Source organism: Bos grunniens, chromosome 4, assembly GCF_055505025.1.
Source record: "Bos grunniens cultivar Pamir isolate PY7600 chromosome 4, Bosgru_T2T1.0, whole genome shotgun sequence".
Lineage (NCBI taxonomy): Eukaryota > Metazoa > Chordata > Mammalia > Artiodactyla > Bovidae > Bos > Bos grunniens.
The window spans coordinates 13607630-13626678 of NC_141168.1; the positions used below are offsets into that span (position 1 = coordinate 13607630).

Consider the following 19049-nt stretch of genomic DNA (forward strand, 5'->3'; position numbering starts at 1 on the left):
TTAGAGTTATTGTAGGTGTCAACTTCCCAGTGGATTTCAAAGATTTAGTATGGATAAAACAATGTAATGTATCTCATTAATTATTTTAAAATATTAATTATATGTAACATAAATTCCATATAAATATTATATCTTAAAATAATATTTAGGATGTATTAGGCTAAATCAGAGAAGGCAATGGCACCCCACTCTAGTACTCTTGCTTGGAAAATCCCATGGATGGAGGAGCCTGGTAGGCTGCAGTCCATGGGGTTGCTAAGACTCGGACACGACTGAGCGACTTCACTTTCACTTTTCACTTTCATGCATTGGAGAAGGAAATGGCAACCCACTCCAGTGTTCTTGCCTGGAGAATCCCAGGGACAGGGGAGCCTGGTGGGCTGCCATCTATGGGGTTGCACAGAGTCGGACACGACTGAAGTGACTTAGCAGCAGGCTAAATAATTCAGGCTGGATGAAGCCCAAGCTGGAATCAAGATTGCTGGGAGAAATATCAATAATTTCCCAAATAATTAGTGATGTTGAGCATCTTTCCATGTGTCTCTTTGCAATCTCTGTGTCTTCTTTGGAGAAATGTCTGTTTAGGTACTCTGGCTGTTTTTTAATTAGATTTTTTTTTTTTTAATATTGTATGTTTTCTTTATATAATTTAGATATTAACCCATTACACATAGTATTTGGAATATGTTCTTTCATTCAGTAGTTTGTTTTTTCATTTTATTGTTGGTTTCCTTTGCTGTGGAAAAGGATTTTAGCTTGATGGAGTCCTATCTGTAGCTCTTGTTACCCTTGCAGGAGGAAACAGACACCCCAAAATATTGCTAAGACCAATGTCAAGGAGCATACTGCTAATGTAGATTAATTGACTATATAGGTGTGGGCTTATTTTTGGGCTCTGTAGTCTGTTCCATTGATCTATGTGGCTTTTTTTGGATAGTATCACAGTGTTTGGATGAATAGAGCTTTGTAGAATAGTTAGAAATAGGGAGTATGATGTCTTCAGTTTTGTTTTTTCTCAAGATGTCTTTTTTCCTTGGGGCCTTTTGTGGTTCCATACAAAATTAAAGAGTATTTTTTCTAGTTCTGTGAAAAATGCCTTGGTATACTGATAGGGATTGCATTTAATCTGTAGATTGCTTTGGGTAGTATGAACATATTAACAGTAGTAATTCTTACAAGTGTAGTATATGTTTTTTTGTGTGTAATCTTCAATTCCTTTCATCAATGTCATAATTTTCAAAGTACGAGTCTTTCACTTTTTTGATTAAGTTTATTGCTGGGTCTTTTATTGTCTTAAGATGCAGTTGTAAATGAGGTTAATTTCTTAATTTCTTTCTGATAGATCATCATTAGTGTATACACTATAGTTTTGTGTATATTAATTTTATAGACTATGACTTTCCTGAATTTATTTATTAGTACTAATAGTCTTTTGGTGGAATCTTTATGGTTTTTATGCAAATTCCATGTAATTTACAAATAGTGACAGCTTTACTTCTTCCATTTCCATTTCTATGCTTCTTATTTTTCTTGTCTGAATGCTCTGATTAGGACTTCCACTACTGTGTTGAATAAAAGTGGTGAGAGTGGGAATTCTTGTCTTGTTTATGACCTTAGAATAAATGCTTTCAGCCTTTTGCTATTGAGTATGATGTTAGCTGTGGGTTTGTCATATATATATATATTTGTATATATGTATTTACATATATATATGACAGTATATGTTATGTTGAGGTATGTTCCCTTTATACATACCTTGTTGAGAGTTTTAAAAATTATAAATGGATGTTTTATATTGTGAAAAGCTCTTTCTACCTGTATTGAGATTACTATATAATTTTTATCCTTAGTTTTGTTAGTGTGCTGTATCACATGGATTGACTTGTGGATATTGAATTATCTTTGAATATCCGAGATAAATCCTAGGTGATTATGGTGTAGGATCCTTTTGCTATAATGCTGAATTTGACTTGCTAATATTTTGTCAAGGATTTTTGCATCTATGTTCAACAAGAACACTGACCTATAATATTCTCTTTTTCTGTGGATTCTTTTTCTAGTGGTTGGAATCAGGATAATGGTGGTTTCACAGAATAACATGAAAGTGTTTCTTCTTCAATTTTGTGGAATACTTTGAAATGCGAACTATTAGTAAAAATACAAACACTTAAGGGGCTTCCACATTAGTGAAGTTTTTAGGAGTATAGTGGTCCAGGGCATGTTGGAACATCTTTTCCAAGGTGCTGTGCTAAGACTCTTCAGTCGTTTCTCTTTGCGAACCCATGGACTGTAGCCTTCCAGGCTCCTTGGTTCATGGGAGTCTCCAGGCAAGAATACTGTGGGCTGCCAAGCCCTCCTCTAGGGGATCTTCCCAATCCAGGAATCAAACCCTTGTCTCTTGCATCTGCTACATTGGCAGGCAGGTTCTTTACCACTAGCACCACCTGGGAAGCTCTTTTCTAAGGTAAAGACAGTTATTGAACCTTGAACAACTCACCACTGAAAAAGTGGCACCATTCTTGGAAGACCTTGGATTTTGGAGGTAGACTTTACTAATTTGGGGACTGACAAATCATCACTGAATGACTCAAAAAGATGCCAGTTTTGAGTGGTATCCAGAGCAATAAAGGGGTTCTATAGCAGGTTCAAACTTTGGTGGGGGCAGTCTTGCTGAGACCGAATTGTGTTTCCTGAAATTATTTTTGGTTGCTCTGCCTCCCCTCCCTCAAGTGAGTCTATTAGGGCCTTTAAAGAGGTGAATCAGGTTAAATTAGATCATAAGAGTGGAGCTCCTAGAACTGGTGCCATTATAAGATGAGGAAAAGGAACCATTACACTCTTTCCCCTGTATCAGGATACAGTGAGAAGGTGGCTGTGTACAAGCCAGGAAGAGACCCTTGCTAGGACCTAGTCATGCTGGCATCCTGATCTCAGACTGCTAGTCTCCAGAACAATGAGAAAATAAAATTCTGTTGTTTAAGCCACTCGATCTATGATATTTTGTTATGGCAATCTGAGCTAATAGAAATCCTTTATTTTGGCCACATCACTTGGGAGATCCTATGGTGCTACACAGATTCATGGTAGATGATGGAGTCTACGTGTCGACTCTGTTAAGTCTCACCAGAGTGTTGCAGGGTAGACCAACAGCATTCTGGAATAAGTCTATGCTCTCTGAAGGAGAAAACTAATTTTTTAAAAGGTGCATTTGAGCACTATGGAGACCCAATTCCTGACCAGAGTTCTGCATTATTACTTAGACATTGGCAGACCCAGAAATTATGTATTTGAGTGGATACAGCAGCCATCCTTCATAAGTTGAAAATAGCACAGTATAACCTATAAGGGAAAAGAATCTGAATAATTATAAATATACATATGTATATAACTGAATTCCTGTGGTTAGTACCTGAAACTTATTGCAAATCAACTATACTTCCATAAAAATAAAGTATATCCTAGGAACCTCCCTCGGAGAAGGAAATGGCAACCCACTCCAGTATTCTTGCCTAGAGAATCCTGTGGACAGAGGAGCCTGGTGGGCTGCTGTCTGTGGGGTCACACAGAGTCAGACACAACTGAAGCAACTTAGCATGCATGCACGCATTGGAGACGGAAATGGCAACCCACTGCAGTATTCTTGCCTGGAGAATCCAAGGGACAGAGGAGCCTGCTGGGCTGCTGTCTATGGGGTCGCACAGAGTCGGGCACGACTGAAGAGATTTAGCAGCAGCAACAGCAGCAGCAGGGACCTCCCTGGTGGTTCAGTGGTTAAGACTCTGTGCTGCCAATGCAGGGGGCCCAGGTTTGATCTCTGGTCAGGGAAGTAGATTCCACATACAACATGGAGTTCTCATGCTGCAACCAAAGATCCTGTGTACCACAATGAGGATCTAAGATTCTGTGTGCTGCAGCTAAGACCCAGAGCAGCTAATATTAAAAAATACTTAAAAAATAAAGTATTTGGTAAAATTAAAGAAAATTCATTTCTTCTCATAAGTGATTTTGATGTTGCAGGTGCTGGCCTTTCAACAACAAAAACTAATTCTGAGACCTCAATAATGTACCATCTCTCAAGGAGACAATTTCATAGAATAATGATTACCCTGGACTATTGATGGAGCAGTATCTCCGTAGTATCTCAAAGAGCTGGACACATTGAAGTGACTTAGCATTCATTCATGCATCTTGTCCGTATTGAAATTGATGCATATTTCTAGATATGGAATTTTTTCCTGCCTGCAGTGTTTATTCAGCACCACTATCTGAGAGCTCACAGAGTTCTGATTTCCAGGTCCATCTAACATCTCCTTAAATCAATGGAATAATTTTTTTTAAGTGAAAGGGTTGTTACAATGGGAACGCCATGATCAAGATATATACTGCATTCATTGCATTATGTGAAAACTACTGGCCATGTGGCATACCAGGAAAAGCACAGACATGAGCTGCCAAGGAAATGACTTTGGAATCGTTTAGGGATATGGTGATGTTCTTCACTAGCTGTACTTATGAGGGCTTTCCTGGTGGCTCAATTGGTAAAGAATCTACCTGCAATGCAGGAGACCCAGGTTTGATCCCTGGGTCAGGAAGATCCCCTGGAGAAGGAAATGGCAACTCACTCCAGTATTCTTGCCTGAAAAATCTCATGGACAGAGGAGCCTAGGGGGCTTCAAGATGGGCGTCTTTTAAAACAATGGCTCTTCAGTGGCCCTTTGTCTTTGATAGCTAAAGTAGATTGGCCCTGGAGCCCAGGGATCAAAATTACCTCTCTTGCCATCACTTCTGGCTGTAGAAGTTCTGGGTCTGAAGGTATGTACACAATTAATTTAAGTAACATCAGGTGATTCTCTGGATGGCTGTACCTATTTATACACGCCCATTAGCAGCAGTGATGAATGGTCCCCATAATTCCTCAATCTCCATTCACTGAGTTGCTGACTGAGTTTTGCCTTATTGTGATGAAAGAGCTTGGGCACAGGGAAGGAACATCCTGATCAGGAGCCCAGCACACCTGAGCTCCTGCTAGTCTTTTCCTTGCTAGTTCAAGAGGAGCAAGATGTAATAATTTAAGACTTCAGGTTCATTGAACTTTCAGATAACTGGGAGGGGCAGCTGCATGTAACTGGACTGAAATAGGAAGGAGAATTAACAACCTCTGGGATCTAATGCCTGATGATCTGACGTGGAGCTGATGATGTAAAAATAGAAATAAATTGCCAATAAGTATAATGCACTTGAATCATCCCAAAACTATCCCTCACCTCCCCCTGCCACAAACCCCTGGTCCATGGAAAAATTGTCTTCCACAAAACCGGTTCCTGGTTTAAACTGATTGGGAACTGCTGCTTAGAACCGTTGCTCAGTTTATGGGGTCACACATAAGTGACTTAGCAGCAGCAGCAGGGACAGTTCTCTCCGGACATGTTCTCCACTGTGTTAAATGGTAAGAATAGTTCTGTCTTCTTTTTCTTCTCAGTTGCTAGGAAGTGGATGCTCATGTATCATCTCTGAGAAGTCCTCTTAAAATACTGGTTCATTAGGATCCTCGGGTGTCTGAGCACAGTACTAATTTGGGGGAGAGAACACAGGCAGGGCAGTGAGAAGCCCATAGGAAATTTATTTTCTTGCCTACACAGATACCCACAAACTCAGCAGACTTTTGAGATCAGCATCTTATGATGATTTCACGCTTGATACAGACTTTGTAAACAAGGGAGCAGATTTCCACATCAGAAGGGCATATATTCTCTTCTGACACAACTTCAGCTTTCCCTTTTATGATCCCATTTTCTGCAAAGAAAAAGAAAAGTTGTTTCAGACAACTGGATTCTGCTACTGGTCTTCTTACACCAGACCCACCCGCAAAACATCGTATCCTGCCTTTTACTGTATCTGAAACTCAGCCCCATTTCTCAGGCTCCTATACAAGACACAGATGTTACCAGCCCTTCTCCCTTCCTCCACTTTGAACCCCTTGCCCACACTGCCTCTATGTGATGAGTTTCATTCTTCCTCCAATAATTTATTCATATTGCTTTCTGCCATGTCTTGGTTTCCCTTTAAACTTTGCCCTTTGCCCTCACATAACATTTCCCCTAATCTGACATTAATGCCCTGGCAGGAAGTCTCAGCACATACCTGATGCTTGTATTTCCCAAAAGAAGTTTCTTGTACTGAAATCACACAGACAGGCTGTGTAAATAAAATTACCATAAGGAAAAATGATGTTGCTGAAGGCCTCGAGCAATGACTCTAACCTGAGGAAAAAGCATAGATTTGGATGAGGCAGCTGGGGAGTAACCATTAAGCAAAATAAGCGTGTTTTAGGTCAACACAGGAAGAGGGCACCAGAGGTTTCCCCTAGACATCACCCCTTCACACATTTATATCTAAACTCAATTTATTATTTTTATTTATTTATTTTTTCTAAACTCAATTTAGAGCGTCATTGAGATTGTAAAAAGCAGTCTGCTCTGATGTGGAGTAAACCCACCAAATTAACAAAACAGAGTTCATTGTCCCTACTGTGCTGCTTTCCGGCTTTGTGACATGGCGTTACTACTCTGAGGTTCTCATTCTACCTTTGTGAAATCAAGCTATCTAGTCAGTACGAGTTCATAAGTTTTGGTGTTTTGTGTGTGATAAAGCTCTTTATGAAGGTGAAGTACTATGTGTATTGTACAAATAAAGACACCTGGAACCGGAAAGCACTTGGCCGACTAGTACTTAGTACGTGTTTACCTTACCCAAAACAGTTATACAACTTTCATCAGATACAAGATGGAAGGAATGACTGAGATTCTCAGATGGGAGAAGACACCTACTGAGGTCAGACCTGAGAAGAGAAAGTCCCAGGACCTTCCTGAAATGGCAACAGAGAAGATGTTTGGAAAGGGGAAGCGCAAAGGCGTTTCTAGCATCATTTATACCTGAGTAAATATCAGATACCGCATGTATTTCTCTTAGGACTTTTGGTAGCTCTGCAACTTTCCCTTCTGTTTGCATAGTTTTCTAAAAACCTTACTGAGGCCTCTAAGGAGTTGGGGATTGCTGTCAAATACAGGGAAGCCAGTTGTCTAGGGGATCTGAAGGCTCACTGAAGACAGTGAGGAAAGGTGATGGAGGTGGAGGCTGGAAAGCCAGTCCTGATCTGACAGTAAGTCTCCCCACGGTGAGGGAGACCGTAATCACCCCATTCTTGCAGCTTCTCTCCCATCTGCCATGGCCTATTGAGTGGAGTCTCCCTGACAGCCTCCCCACTGCACAGGATGGCGGCAGGGGGGGCTCAGGTGGAGTCTCCCTGACAGTCTCCCCACTGCACAGGATGCTGGCAGGGGCGTGGATGGCTCAGGTGGAGTCTCCCTGACAGCCTCCCCACTGCACAGGATGGCGGCAGGGGGGGCTCAGGTGGAGTCTCCCTGACAGCCTCCCCACTGCACAGGATGGCGGCAGGGGGGGCTCAGGTGGAGTCTCCCTGACAGCCTCCCCACTGCACAGGATGGCGGCAGGGGGGGCTCAGGTGGAGTCTCCCTGACAGCCTCCCCACTGCACAGGATGGCGGCAGGGGGGGCTCAGGTGGAGTCTCCCTGACAGCCTCCCCACTGCACAGGATGGCGGCAGGGGGGGCTCAGGTGGAGTCTCCCTGACAGCCTCCCCACTGCACAGGATGCTGGCAGGGGCGTGGATGGCTCAGGTCCAGCAACGCTGATTAATCACTGTCACTCAGTCTTATTCATCTTTGTTTTTATCCCTATTCCTATTGCTTTTCTCTCTCCTCCTTGCTTCTCCCCTGGGGAAGATAAGAGTCCTGACATGGTTTAAAACCTCTTCTCATTTATCTTCTGCCTACCATCACATTCTTCTTTGTTTTTTAGTGCTTTTTCTTTTTTTGTGGTAAAAGCGACATAATAAAAAACAAGATTTTAACCATATTTAGCTGTACAGTTAAGTGGCACTAAGACCATTCACGTTGTGCAGCACTGACTATCACCCATTTCCCAGATTTTTCGACTTCCTTAACTGAAACTCTGTCCCCATTAAACACTAACGTCCCCACTCCCATACACCTTGGCCCTGGAAGCTACCAATGTACTTTCAGAATTTATGAATTCAACTATTCCATCTGTATCATCACTTCTTCATTTTAGAAATGGAAATAATAATACACACTTTCCTAAGAGAGTTGTTCTGAAGTTCATGGCTAATGCATGCAAAAGCATTTGTAGGTGACTTTGTAAGATGATGTTTCACTTCAAATCAGTAGTGCAGATTGAAATCATTTATGAGGATATTTTTCTTCTCTCTCCCCACTCACCATGACCCACAAATCCTCACTTACCACTAAGCATTTGGCCACGTAACTTTTAACGGTGACTGTTACGTCGTAATAGTTCGTTGAGTTTTCAACTGGATCAATTGTCAGTTTTGCTGAAATCACCTCCTGTCTAGATATGAAAAAGAGGCAGAAAAAAGGTCAGATAAAAGTCTTGGATTGCGGTAGCCTGAGAGGGAATATGGAAACAGGGGAGGCAGAGAGAGCAGGGGATAAAAGGGATACAGAGGCACCAATGCCATAAGGATCTACTTTGCATGACACATACCTGAGGTGAGCACTGATGCCCATGAAGCACAGGGATCATCTAAGTTGGTGGATCAGCACAACCTTTTCTTCTGGGCAGTGACCAGGGCCATGGCCCCTCTTGTACAGCTCAGGCACCTTATTCAAAGTTTATACCACAGCTATTGACCACAGTCACATTGCCAACTATGTTTCTCTTTCATGGCAAAAGAAGAGAATGATTAAAGGATAGAAGATGGATTTAAAACACAAAATTGCTGTAAGTGCATGGATTCAGTAACCTCTCCCAGCAGTTTCTGAGCAGGGAGAGAATGAGTTCTGGGTTGGCAAAAGTGTCCTCCCCTGGAAGATTTTCTGCAGGGAGGAAAAATACATGACTTACACTAGGTCTTGAGCTGCGCCGGACCCAAGTCTCAGGCAGAGAACGAGGAGCAGGACAGCAGGGCTTGTCTTGAACAGAAACAGAAGAGTACGCATGCTGGAAGAATTTGAAGCTCAGGAGGACTGTGTCCTCAGGGAGCAGGATGGCTCTTATGACTCTAGCAGGAAGACCCTGGAGCTATTGGGTCAAGTTCACTTGGCCAAAATCATCACATCTGAGGGATTTCCTTTTTGCTACCTTAGTTGTTTTCTTTCTTTTTTTTTTTTTTTTGAGAAAGGTCAGTGTTTGGCCAGAACTGCTGTGCCTGAGCTCATTTTCCCATTCACAAGTAGTCAGAACTTTAAGTTGAGGAGAGAGAAAGGAAGGAAGGAGTTGGACCATTACCACTTTTTTTTTTCTCCCAACATTAGAATGTTCCTGGATCCTTAGGATAGATCCTGTCTTAACTGCTGTAAGCATGTTTCTTTCCTTTACTAAGCCCTACTTCCTAACCCCTGCTCTGAAGTTGTAGGATCCATAAAGTGTCCTATTTCTTTGTCCTCTGAATGACAAATGTCTTATCTTCCTCTCAATGCCTCAACTCTAAAATTTGCTGTAGATTTTAGATGTGGAATTTTAGATTGTATTAATAGAATGGATGCCTTGACACTAAGGTGCCTAATCATACCTTCTCTGATTTACATTTTTGGTCCAGAGAATCATCTCTAATAAGCGATGGCCCCAAAGTGTATAGAGTGTGTTTAAAGAGCATTCAGTCCACGGACATAGGAAAAAGTCAGGTCAGATTAGAAGAGGCAGGACATACACGGCATATGTCCCTTATGGCACTACCAAGCAAGAAGCTGTATTCAGTGACCTTTCTATGTATGGATTGGTTCCTTTAGGAGCCTTGGATTCACATTCCATGTGTGGAAGCTGCTCTCCTGAAGTTTCTCAGAAAAAGTCCTGTCATCCCAGCTCTCTACCTCCCTGGCTTTGGTTACTTCTCAGCCTGCTTCTACTTGAAAGAAATTCAGTTGTGGTGGATAGATGACAGATCCCATCTTTGGGGGACCTTTGTGATCATCTCTGGTTATCTTACAGGAGAAGATGGTATCTGCAGAACCACTTAGAGAGTTTGGGTGACTAGGGAGCTCATGCAATTTCACACCTACCTTGCAAATGGGAGAACCAGGGAACAGCTGAGGGTTCTCGCATCAGATGTAGAGGTTAAGTCCAAGAGTGAGTGAACTGGGACAGCTGAGAGTGCTGCACTCTTACCTCTGAGGAGTATCCCAGAGAACCAGAGTGCTTAAGCTAAGCAGAACCTTGAGATGTCTTAAGGGCAGAGCAAGACTAGGGAAGAAGCTTTCATCTCTTCATTTGTATTTTATGCAACATTGCCTATGAATCAGGAGGGCCCTCTCTCTAACTCCAGGTGCTGTACGGCTGGTCTTCTCTCTCCAGGGTCAGTCTACCTTTCATCTCTGTTTTTCCTAAGCTCATTAAATTTCTTTCCCTCCCAATATCTTGCCTTCCATTAAATTCTTATTTATTGAAATATTATTTTCAACTAAATAATATATTTTCATGGTAAAAAATCCAAATCATATCAAGGTTGGAAACTGATGCTTAAAACCAATTTTCTTAGTTAATTTCTTTGACTTGACACTTCTAGTTACTTCTTCTGATAGACTTCCACAAATACTCAGCAGACTGCAAATTACCTTTTTGGGATGAAATGATGTTTCAAGTATATATTAAGAAATATGTAGCCTCAGAGGGCTCCAATAAAATCAGGGGCCAGTTTGCCAAAGGAATGGAAATGAATGTAACAATTAGTAGCAAATTTCAGCAGAAAACCTGTTATCATAGCAACTCATTATTTCAGTAGTATTGAGATATCAGGTTAATGTGGTGGTATTTTCAGGAAGTTGTGTGCTGCTTTGGGATGAGGGCTAGCATCCAGCCTTACTCTGCTAAGGTTCTGGGCTGCCTCTGTCCAACAGCATGTTCTGGCACAGTGGAACTGTTCAATAGCTGCACTGTCTACATAGCACAAGTGGCCACTGAAGCCAGGAAATGGGGTCAGTCTATTTTAGATTTGTTATAAATGTCAACTGCCCAGTGGCTTTCAAAGATTTAGCATGGATAAAAGAATGTAATGTATCCCACAAATGATTTTTTAATAGTAATTATTGTTGTTGTTGTTGTTCAGTTGCTTGGTCATGTCTGATTGTTTGTGACCCCATGCACTGCAGCACACCAGGCTTCCCTGTCCTTTACCATCTCCCAGAACTTGTTCAAACTCATGGCCATTGAGTCAGAGATGCCATCTAACCATCTATCATCCATAACCTCTGTCATCCCCTTCTCCTCCTGAAGAAACAGGTGAAGTTAACTTGGTAATATATTTGATTTAGCCTAATGTGCCCTAAATATTATTTTAAGATATAAGTGCACAACAGACTGTGGAAAAGTTCTTTGAGAGATGAGAATACCTTTCCACTGTGTCTGTCTTTCTCAGCATCAGGATCTTTTCCAATGAGTCAGCTCTTCACATCAGGTGGCCAAAGTATTGGAACTTCAGCTTCAACATCAGTCTTTCCAATGAATATTCAGGGTGGATTTCCTTTAGGATTGACTGATTTGAACTCCTTGCTGTCCAAGGGACTCTCAAGAGTCTTCTCTAGCAACACAGTTTGAAAGCATCAGTTCTTTGACAGTCAGCCTCCTTTATGGTCCAACTCTCACATCATACATGACTACTGGAAAAACCATAGCTTTGACTAGATGGACCTTGTCGGCAACGTAATGTCTCTGCTTTTTAATATACTGTCTAGGTTTGTCATAGCTCTCCTTCCTAGAAGCAAGGTCTTTTCATTTTATGGCTGCCATCTGCAATGATTTTGGAGCCCAAGAAAATAAAGTCTTTCACTGTTTCCATTGTTTCCCCATCTAATTGGCATGAAGTGATGGGACCAGATGCCATGATCTTAGTTTTCTGAATGTTGAGTTTTAAGCCAACTTTTCCACTCTCCTCTTTCACTTTCATCAAGAGGCTTTTTAGTTCCTCTTCACTGTCTACCATAAGGGTGGTGTCATCTGCATATCTGAGGTTATTGCTATTTGTCCTGACAATCTTAATCCCAGTTTGTGCTTCATATAGCCCAGAATTTCGCTTGATGTACTCTGCATAGAAGTTAAATAAGCAGGGTGACAATATACAGCTTTGATGTACTACTTTCTCAATTTGGAATTAATCTGTTATTCCATGTTTGGTTCTAAATGTTGCTTCTTCACCTGCATACAGGTTTCTCAGGAGGCAGGTAAGGTGGTCTGGTATTCCATCTCTTTAAGAATTTTTCCACAGTTTGTTGTGTGATAATTATGTCTTAAAATGATATTTAGGTTCAGTTCAGTTCAGTTGCTCAGTCGTGTCCGACTCTTTGCAACCCCATGAATTGCAGCACGCCAGGCCTCCCTGTCCATCACCTACTCACGGAGTTCACACAAACTCATGTCCATAGAGTCAGTGATGCCATCCAGCATTCTCATCCTCTGTTGTCCCCTTCTCCTCCTGCCACCAATCCCTCCCAGCATCAGAGTCTTTTCCAATGAGTCAATTCTTCGCATGACATGGCCAAAGTATTGGAGTTTCAGCTTTAGCATCAGTCCTTCCAAAGAACACCCAGGACTGATCTCCTTTAAAATGGACTGGTTGGATCTCCTTGCAGTCCAAGGGACTCTCAAGAGTCTTCAACACCACAGTTCAAAAGCATCAATTCTTCGGTGCTCAGCTTTCTTCACAGTCTAACTTTCACATCCATACATGACCACTGGAAAAACCATAGCCTTGACTAGACGGACCTTTGTTGGCAAAGTAATGTCTCTGCTTTTTAATATGCTATCTAGGTTGGTCATAACTTTCCTCCAAGGAGTAAGCGTCTTTTAATTTCATGGCTGCAATCACCATCTGCAGTGATTTTGGAGCCCCCCAAAATAAAGTCTGCTACTGTTTCCACTGTTTCCCCATCTATTTCCCATGAAGTGATGGGACCAGATGCCATGATCTTCGTTTTCTGAATGTTGAGCTTTAAGCCAACTTTTTCACTCTCCTCTTTCACTTTCATCAAGAGGCTTTTTAGTTCCTCTTCACTTTCTGCCATAAGGGTGGTATCATCTGCATATCTGAGGTTATTGATATTTCTCCCGGCAATCTTGATTCCCGCTTGTGCTTCTTCCAGCCCAGCATTTCTCATGATGTACTCTGCATAGAAGTTAAATAAGCAGGGTGACAAAATACAGCCTTGACATACTCCTTTTCCCATTTGGAACCAGTCTGTTGTTCCATGTCCAATTCTAACTGTTGCTTCCTGAACTGCATATAGGTTTCTCAAGAGGCAGGTCAGGTGGTCTGGTATTCCCATCTCTTTCAGAATTTTCCACAGTTGATTGTGATCCACATAGTCAAAGGCTTTGGCATAGTCAATAAAGCAGAAATAGATGTTTTTCTAGAACTCTCTTGCTTTTTTCATGATCCAGCAGATGTAATTTGATCTCTGATTCCTCTGCCTTTTCTAAAACCAGCTTGAATATCTGGAAGTTCTCGGTTCATGTATTGCTGAAGCCTGGCTTGGAGAATTTTGAGCATTACTTTACTAGTGTGTGAGATGAGTGCAATTGTTCAGTAGTTTGAGCATTCTTTGGTATTGCCTTTTTTTGGGATTGGAAGGAAAACTGACCTTTTCCAGTCCGGTGGCCACTGCTGAGTTTCCCAAATTTGCTGGCATGTTGAGTGCAACACTTTCATAGCATCGTCTTCCAGGATTTGAAATAGCTCAACTGGAATTCCATCATCTCCACTAGCTTTGTTCGTAGTGATGCTTTCTAAGGCCCACTTGACTTCACATTCCAGGATGTCTGGCTCTAGGTGAGTGATCACACCATTGTGCTTAGCTGGGTCGTGAAGATCTTTTTTGTACAGTTCTTCTGTGTATTCTTGCCACCTCTTCTTAATATCTTCTGCTTCTGTTAGGTCCATACCATTTCTGTCCTTTATCAAGACCATCTTTGCATGAAATGTTCCCTTGGTATCTCTAATTTTCTTGAAGAGATCTCTAGTCTTTCCCATTCTGTTGTTTTCCTCTATTTCTTTGCATTGATTGCTGAGGAAAGCTTTCTTATCTCTCCTTGCTATTCTTTGGAACTCTGCATTCAGATACTTATATCTTTCCTTTTCTCCTTTGCTTTTCACTTCTCTTCTTTTCACAGCTATTTGTAAGGCCTCCCCAGATAGCCATTTTGCTTTTTTGCATTTCTTTTCCATGGGGATGATCTTGATCCCTGTCTCCTGTACAATGTCATGAACCTCCATCTATAGTTCATCAGGCACTCTATCAGATCTAGTCCCTTAAATCTATTTCTCACTTCCACTGTATAATCATAAGGGATTTGATTTAGGTCATACCTGAATGGTCTAGTGGTTTTCCCTGCTTTCTTCAATTTAAATCTGAATTTGGCAATAAGGAGTTCATGATCTGAGCCACAGTCAGCTCCCGGTCTTGTTTTTGCTGACTATATAGAGCTTCTCCATCTGTGGCTCCAAAGAATATAATCAATCTGGTTTCAGTGTTGACCATCTGGTGATGTCCATGTGTAGAGTCTTCTCTTGTGTTGTTGGAAGAGGGTGTTTGCTATGACCAGTGCATTCTCTTGGCAGAACTCTATTAGCCTTTGCCCTGCTTCATTCCATATTCCAAATTTGCCTGTTACCCCAGGTGTTTCTTGACAATACCCAGTTGTGGATGTGACTGTACAATGTCATGAACCTCCATCCATAGTTCATCAGGCACTCTATCAGATCTAGTCCCTTAAATCTATTTGTCACTTCCACTGTATAATCATAAGGAATTTGATTTAGGTCATACCTGAATGGTCTAGTGGTTTTCCCTACTTTTTTCAATTTAAGTCTGAATTTGGCAATAATTTGCCTGTTACCCCAGGTGTTTCTTGACTTCCTACTTTTGCATTCCAGTCCCCTATAATGAAAAGGACATCTGTTGTGGGTGTTAGTTCTAAAAGATCTTGTAGGTCTTCATATAACCATTCAACTTCAGCTTCTTCAGAGTTACTAGTTGGGGAATAGACTTGGATTACTGTGATATTGAATGGTTTGCCTTGGAAACAAACAGAGATCATTCTGTTGTTTTTGAGATTGCATCCAAGTACTGCATTTGGGACTCTTTGTTGACCATGATGGGTACTCCATTTCTTCTAAGGGATTCCTGCCTGCAGTAGTAAATATAATGGTCATCTGAGTTAAATTCACCCATTCCAGTCCATTCTAGTTCACTGATTCCTAGAATGTCGATGTTCACTCTTGCCATCTGCTTGACCACTTCCAATTTGCCTTGATTCATGGACCTAACATTCCAGGTTCCTATGCAATATTGCTCTTTACAGCATCGGACCTTGCTTCTATCATCAGTCACATCCACAACTGGGTATTGTTCTTGCTTTAGCTCCGTCCCTTCATTCTTTCTGGAGTTATTTCTCCACTGATCTCCAGTAGCATATGGGGCATTTACCGACCTGGGGAGTTTATCTTTCAGTATCCTATCATTTTGCCTTTCTAAATAAAATATATTATCGAGTTAACTTCACCTGTTGTTTTTCAAATGTCACTAACAGAAAGTTCAGCATTATGCATGTAGTTTAAAATATATTTCCTTCTCTTTCTCTCTCTCTCTCTTTTTTTTTTTTTGGCCTCTCTCTAGGGCTTGTGGGATTTTAGTTCTTCAACAAGGGATCGAACTCAGGACCTCAGCAGTGATGGCACCAAGTCCTAACCATGGACTGCCAGAGAATCCCTCCCCCTCATTTTAATTGGAGAGTGCTACTCCAGGAAATCATGTATCTAGCTGCTTTGAGGACAAAGGAAATAAAAGTGTGTTCAGAACTGGCACAGGAGCTAAAATTTGTGATTTTGTAATGCTATTCGATGGAGATTTCAGGGGCCCAAATAAGATTGCCTGTGTGTATAAATACATGTGTGTGTAGAAGCCAGGAGCATAGTCTCTTGTGTCAGGTTGCCTGCATGGGGCAAATCCCAGCCTGCTACATAGTGGCCATGTCCAAATTAATTTGCCTTCTCTCATCTCAGTTTTCCCATCAATGAAGTTGAATACATTAAAAAATAGTTCAGTCACTTCAGATGTCTGGTTGTGTCTGACTCTTTGCAGCCCCATGGACTGCAGCATGCCAGGCTTCCCTGTCCATCACCAACTCCTGGAGCTTGCTCAAACTCGTGTCCATCAAGTCGGTGATGTCATTCAACCATCTCATCCTCTGTCGTCCCTTCTCCTCCTGCCTTCAGTCTTTCCCAGCATCAGGGCCTTTTCTAATGAGTTGACTCTTCGCATCAGGTGGCCAAATTATTGGAGCTTCAGCTTCAGTATCAGTCTTTCCGATCAATATTCAGGATTGATTTCCTTTAGGATTCCTTTAGGATAAACAGTATTCACTTGTTTTGTCTATCTCCCCTGAAAATATAAGCTTTATAAAATCAGGATGAAAAATTCTGGATTCACTTCTGTAAGGTGGTGGTGGTGGTTGTTTAGTTGCTAAGTTGTGTCCAACCCTTGCGACCCCATGGACTGTAGCCCGGAAGGCTCCTCTGTGTGTGGGATTCTCCAGGCAAGAATACTGGAGGGGGTTGCCATTTACTTCTCCATTTCTTCTGTAAACCACAGACTTAAAATAAGTAATGGCACATAGGGTACTTGATAAATATTTATTGAGTGAATGAATACATAATGCATGAGTGGTTTTTATCATTATTTATTTTTTTAAACTTTTGGCTGTGCTGAATTTTTGTTGCTTTGCAGTGGCTTTCTCTTGTTGCAGTGAGCGAGGTCTACTCTGTATTAGTGGTGCTCGGGATTCTCATTGTGGTGGGGTTCTCACTGTGGTGTTTTCTCTTGTGAAGCACAGGCTCTATCTGCAAGGGCTTCAGTAGTTGAAGCACAGGGGCTCAGCAGTTGTTGCTCAAGGTCGCAGAGCACACAAGCTTCAGTAGTTGTAGCGTGTGGGTTTGGTAGTTGTGGCTCGCAGAGTCTGGTTGGGGCACACAGGCTTAGTTACTCCACGCCACGTGACATATTCCTGAAACAGGGATCAAACCTGTGTCCCCTGCATTGGCAAGTGGATTATTATCCACCATACCATGAGAAAAGTCCAGCAGCTGGTTTAAAAGGTTTTATTTATTTTAAAATATTTTTCTAGTGTTAATGAGAAAGTGAACGTTGCTCAGTTGTGTCCAACTCTTTGCAACCCCATGGACTATACAGTCTGTGAAATTCTCCAGACCAGAATACTGGAGTGGATAGCTGTTCCCTTCTTCAGGGATCTTCCCAACCCAGGGATTGAACCCTGGTCTCCTGCATTACAGCTGGATCCTTTACCCGCTGAGCTACCAGAGAAGCCCAGTGTTAATGAGATATAACTGACAAAACATTGTGTAAATTTAAGGTATACAATGTGCTGATTTTATACATATATGTGATTGTAAAATGATTATCACCATAGAGTTAGCTATCAGTTCCATCAAGTCACATAATTACCTTTTCTTTTTTGTGGTGAGAACATTTAAGATCCAATGTTTAGCAATTTTTAGGTATATAATTCAATCTCGTTAACTATATTTGCTGTACTAATACAGATCTTCAGAACTTCCGCATCTTACATTTGAAAGTTTATACACTTTGACCCTCATCTCCCCAATCCTTCCTCCCCTGCCACCCAGCCCCTGATACCCATAGCTCTACTCTCTATTTCTTTCAGTTTAGCCTTTTTATTTTTAATTTTTAAAAGTTGAAGTCCAGTTGAGTACAATATTGTAGTAGTTTCATGTGTACAGCATAAGGATTCAACAGCCGAGTATTACACATTACAAAATGATGACCACAATAAGTCTGGTAACCATTTGTCTCCATATAAAATTATTACTGTATGATTGATTATAGTTCCTATGCAACACATTACATTCCTGTGACTTATTTATTTTATAACTGAAGTTTGTACGTTTAATCCATTTCACTTATTCTGCCAAAGCCCCACCTTCCTCGCCTCTGGAAACCATCAATTTGCTTTCTGTGTCTGTAAGTCTGTTTTTGTTTAGTTTTGTTTTCCTTGCTTTTTAGATGCCACAGGTAAGTGAGAGCATGCCGTATTTCCCTTTCTGATTTATTTCACTCAGTATACCACCCTCCGAGTCTATTCATGTTGTTGCAAATTGCAAGATTTCATTCTTTTTTATGTTTGAGTTGTTCCATTGTTTATATAGAGCACATCATTTTACATTCATCTATTGATGGACGTTAAGGTTGCTTCCATATCTTGGCTATTGAAAATAATTGCTACAAAGAACATAGGGGTGCATGCATCCTTACAAATCGGTGTTTTTGCTTTCTCTGGGTAAATACCTAGCACTGAGTGTGCTGAATCATATGATAGCTTGATATTTAGTGCTTTGAGGAAACTCCATACTGTTTCACATAGTGGTTGCAGCGATCTACATTTCCACCAACAGTGCACGGGTGTTACTTTTCTTCCATATCCTTGGTAATACTATTATTTGTTGTCTTTTTGAGGACAGCCATTCTGACAGATGTGAAATGATATCTCATTGTGATTTCAATTGGTGTTTCTCGGATATTTAGTGATGTTGAGCATCTTTTCATGCGTCTCTTAGCAATCTCTTTGTCTTCTTTGGAGAAATGTCTATACAGATATTTTTTTATGTTGCGTTATAGGAGTCCATTATATACTTAAGAAATCCACCCCTCTTGCACGTATTATTTGGAAATACCTTCTTTCATTCAGTAGTTCAGTTTGCCTTTTCATTTTGCTGTTGGTTTCCTTTGTGTGCAAAAGGATTTTAGTTTCATGGAGTCCTATTTGTTTATTTTGCTCTAGTTTCCCTTGCCTGAGGAAACGGATCCAAAACGATATTGCTAAGACCAATGTCAAAAAGAATACTGCTTATGTTTTCTTCCAGAGGTTTATGGCTTCCGGTCTTTTGTTAGGTCCTCAATCCATTCTGAG

General features: G+C 41.2%; 1 protein-coding gene across 1 annotated transcript; it reads right to left on the reverse strand.

Moving 5' to 3' along the window:
- Positions 1-5583: 5583 nt before the first annotated feature.
- On the reverse strand, positions 5584-8731 carry LOC147373596 (prolactin-inducible protein homolog). Its single transcript, XM_086398096.1, has 4 exons — positions 8604-8731; positions 8338-8447; positions 6142-6255; positions 5584-5793 (listed from the first exon to the last, which is right to left on the reverse strand). Exons 1-4 carry the CDS (start codon positions 8624-8626, stop codon positions 5669-5671), a joined length of 372 nt encoding a protein of 123 aa, XP_086254222.1. The 5' UTR covers positions 8627-8731; the 3' UTR covers positions 5584-5668.
- Between the last annotated feature and the right edge of the window lie 10318 nt (positions 8732-19049).

What these genes read in the sequence shown, in the direction of transcription:
- LOC147373596 (XM_086398096.1), bottom strand. Translation starts at nt 8,626, where the DNA reads ATGGGCATCAGTGCTCACCTCAG. An exon ending in GGCATCAGTGCTCACCTCAG is followed by an intron (nt 8,448 to 8,603) that starts GTATGTGTCATG and finishes TTTCATATCTAG; the next exon opens with ACAGGAGGTGATTTCAGCAA. An exon ending in GGCCAAATGCTTAGTGGTAA is followed by an intron (nt 6,256 to 8,337) that starts GTGAGGATTTGT and finishes TCCTCAGGTTAG; the next exon opens with AGTCATTGCTCGAGGCCTTC.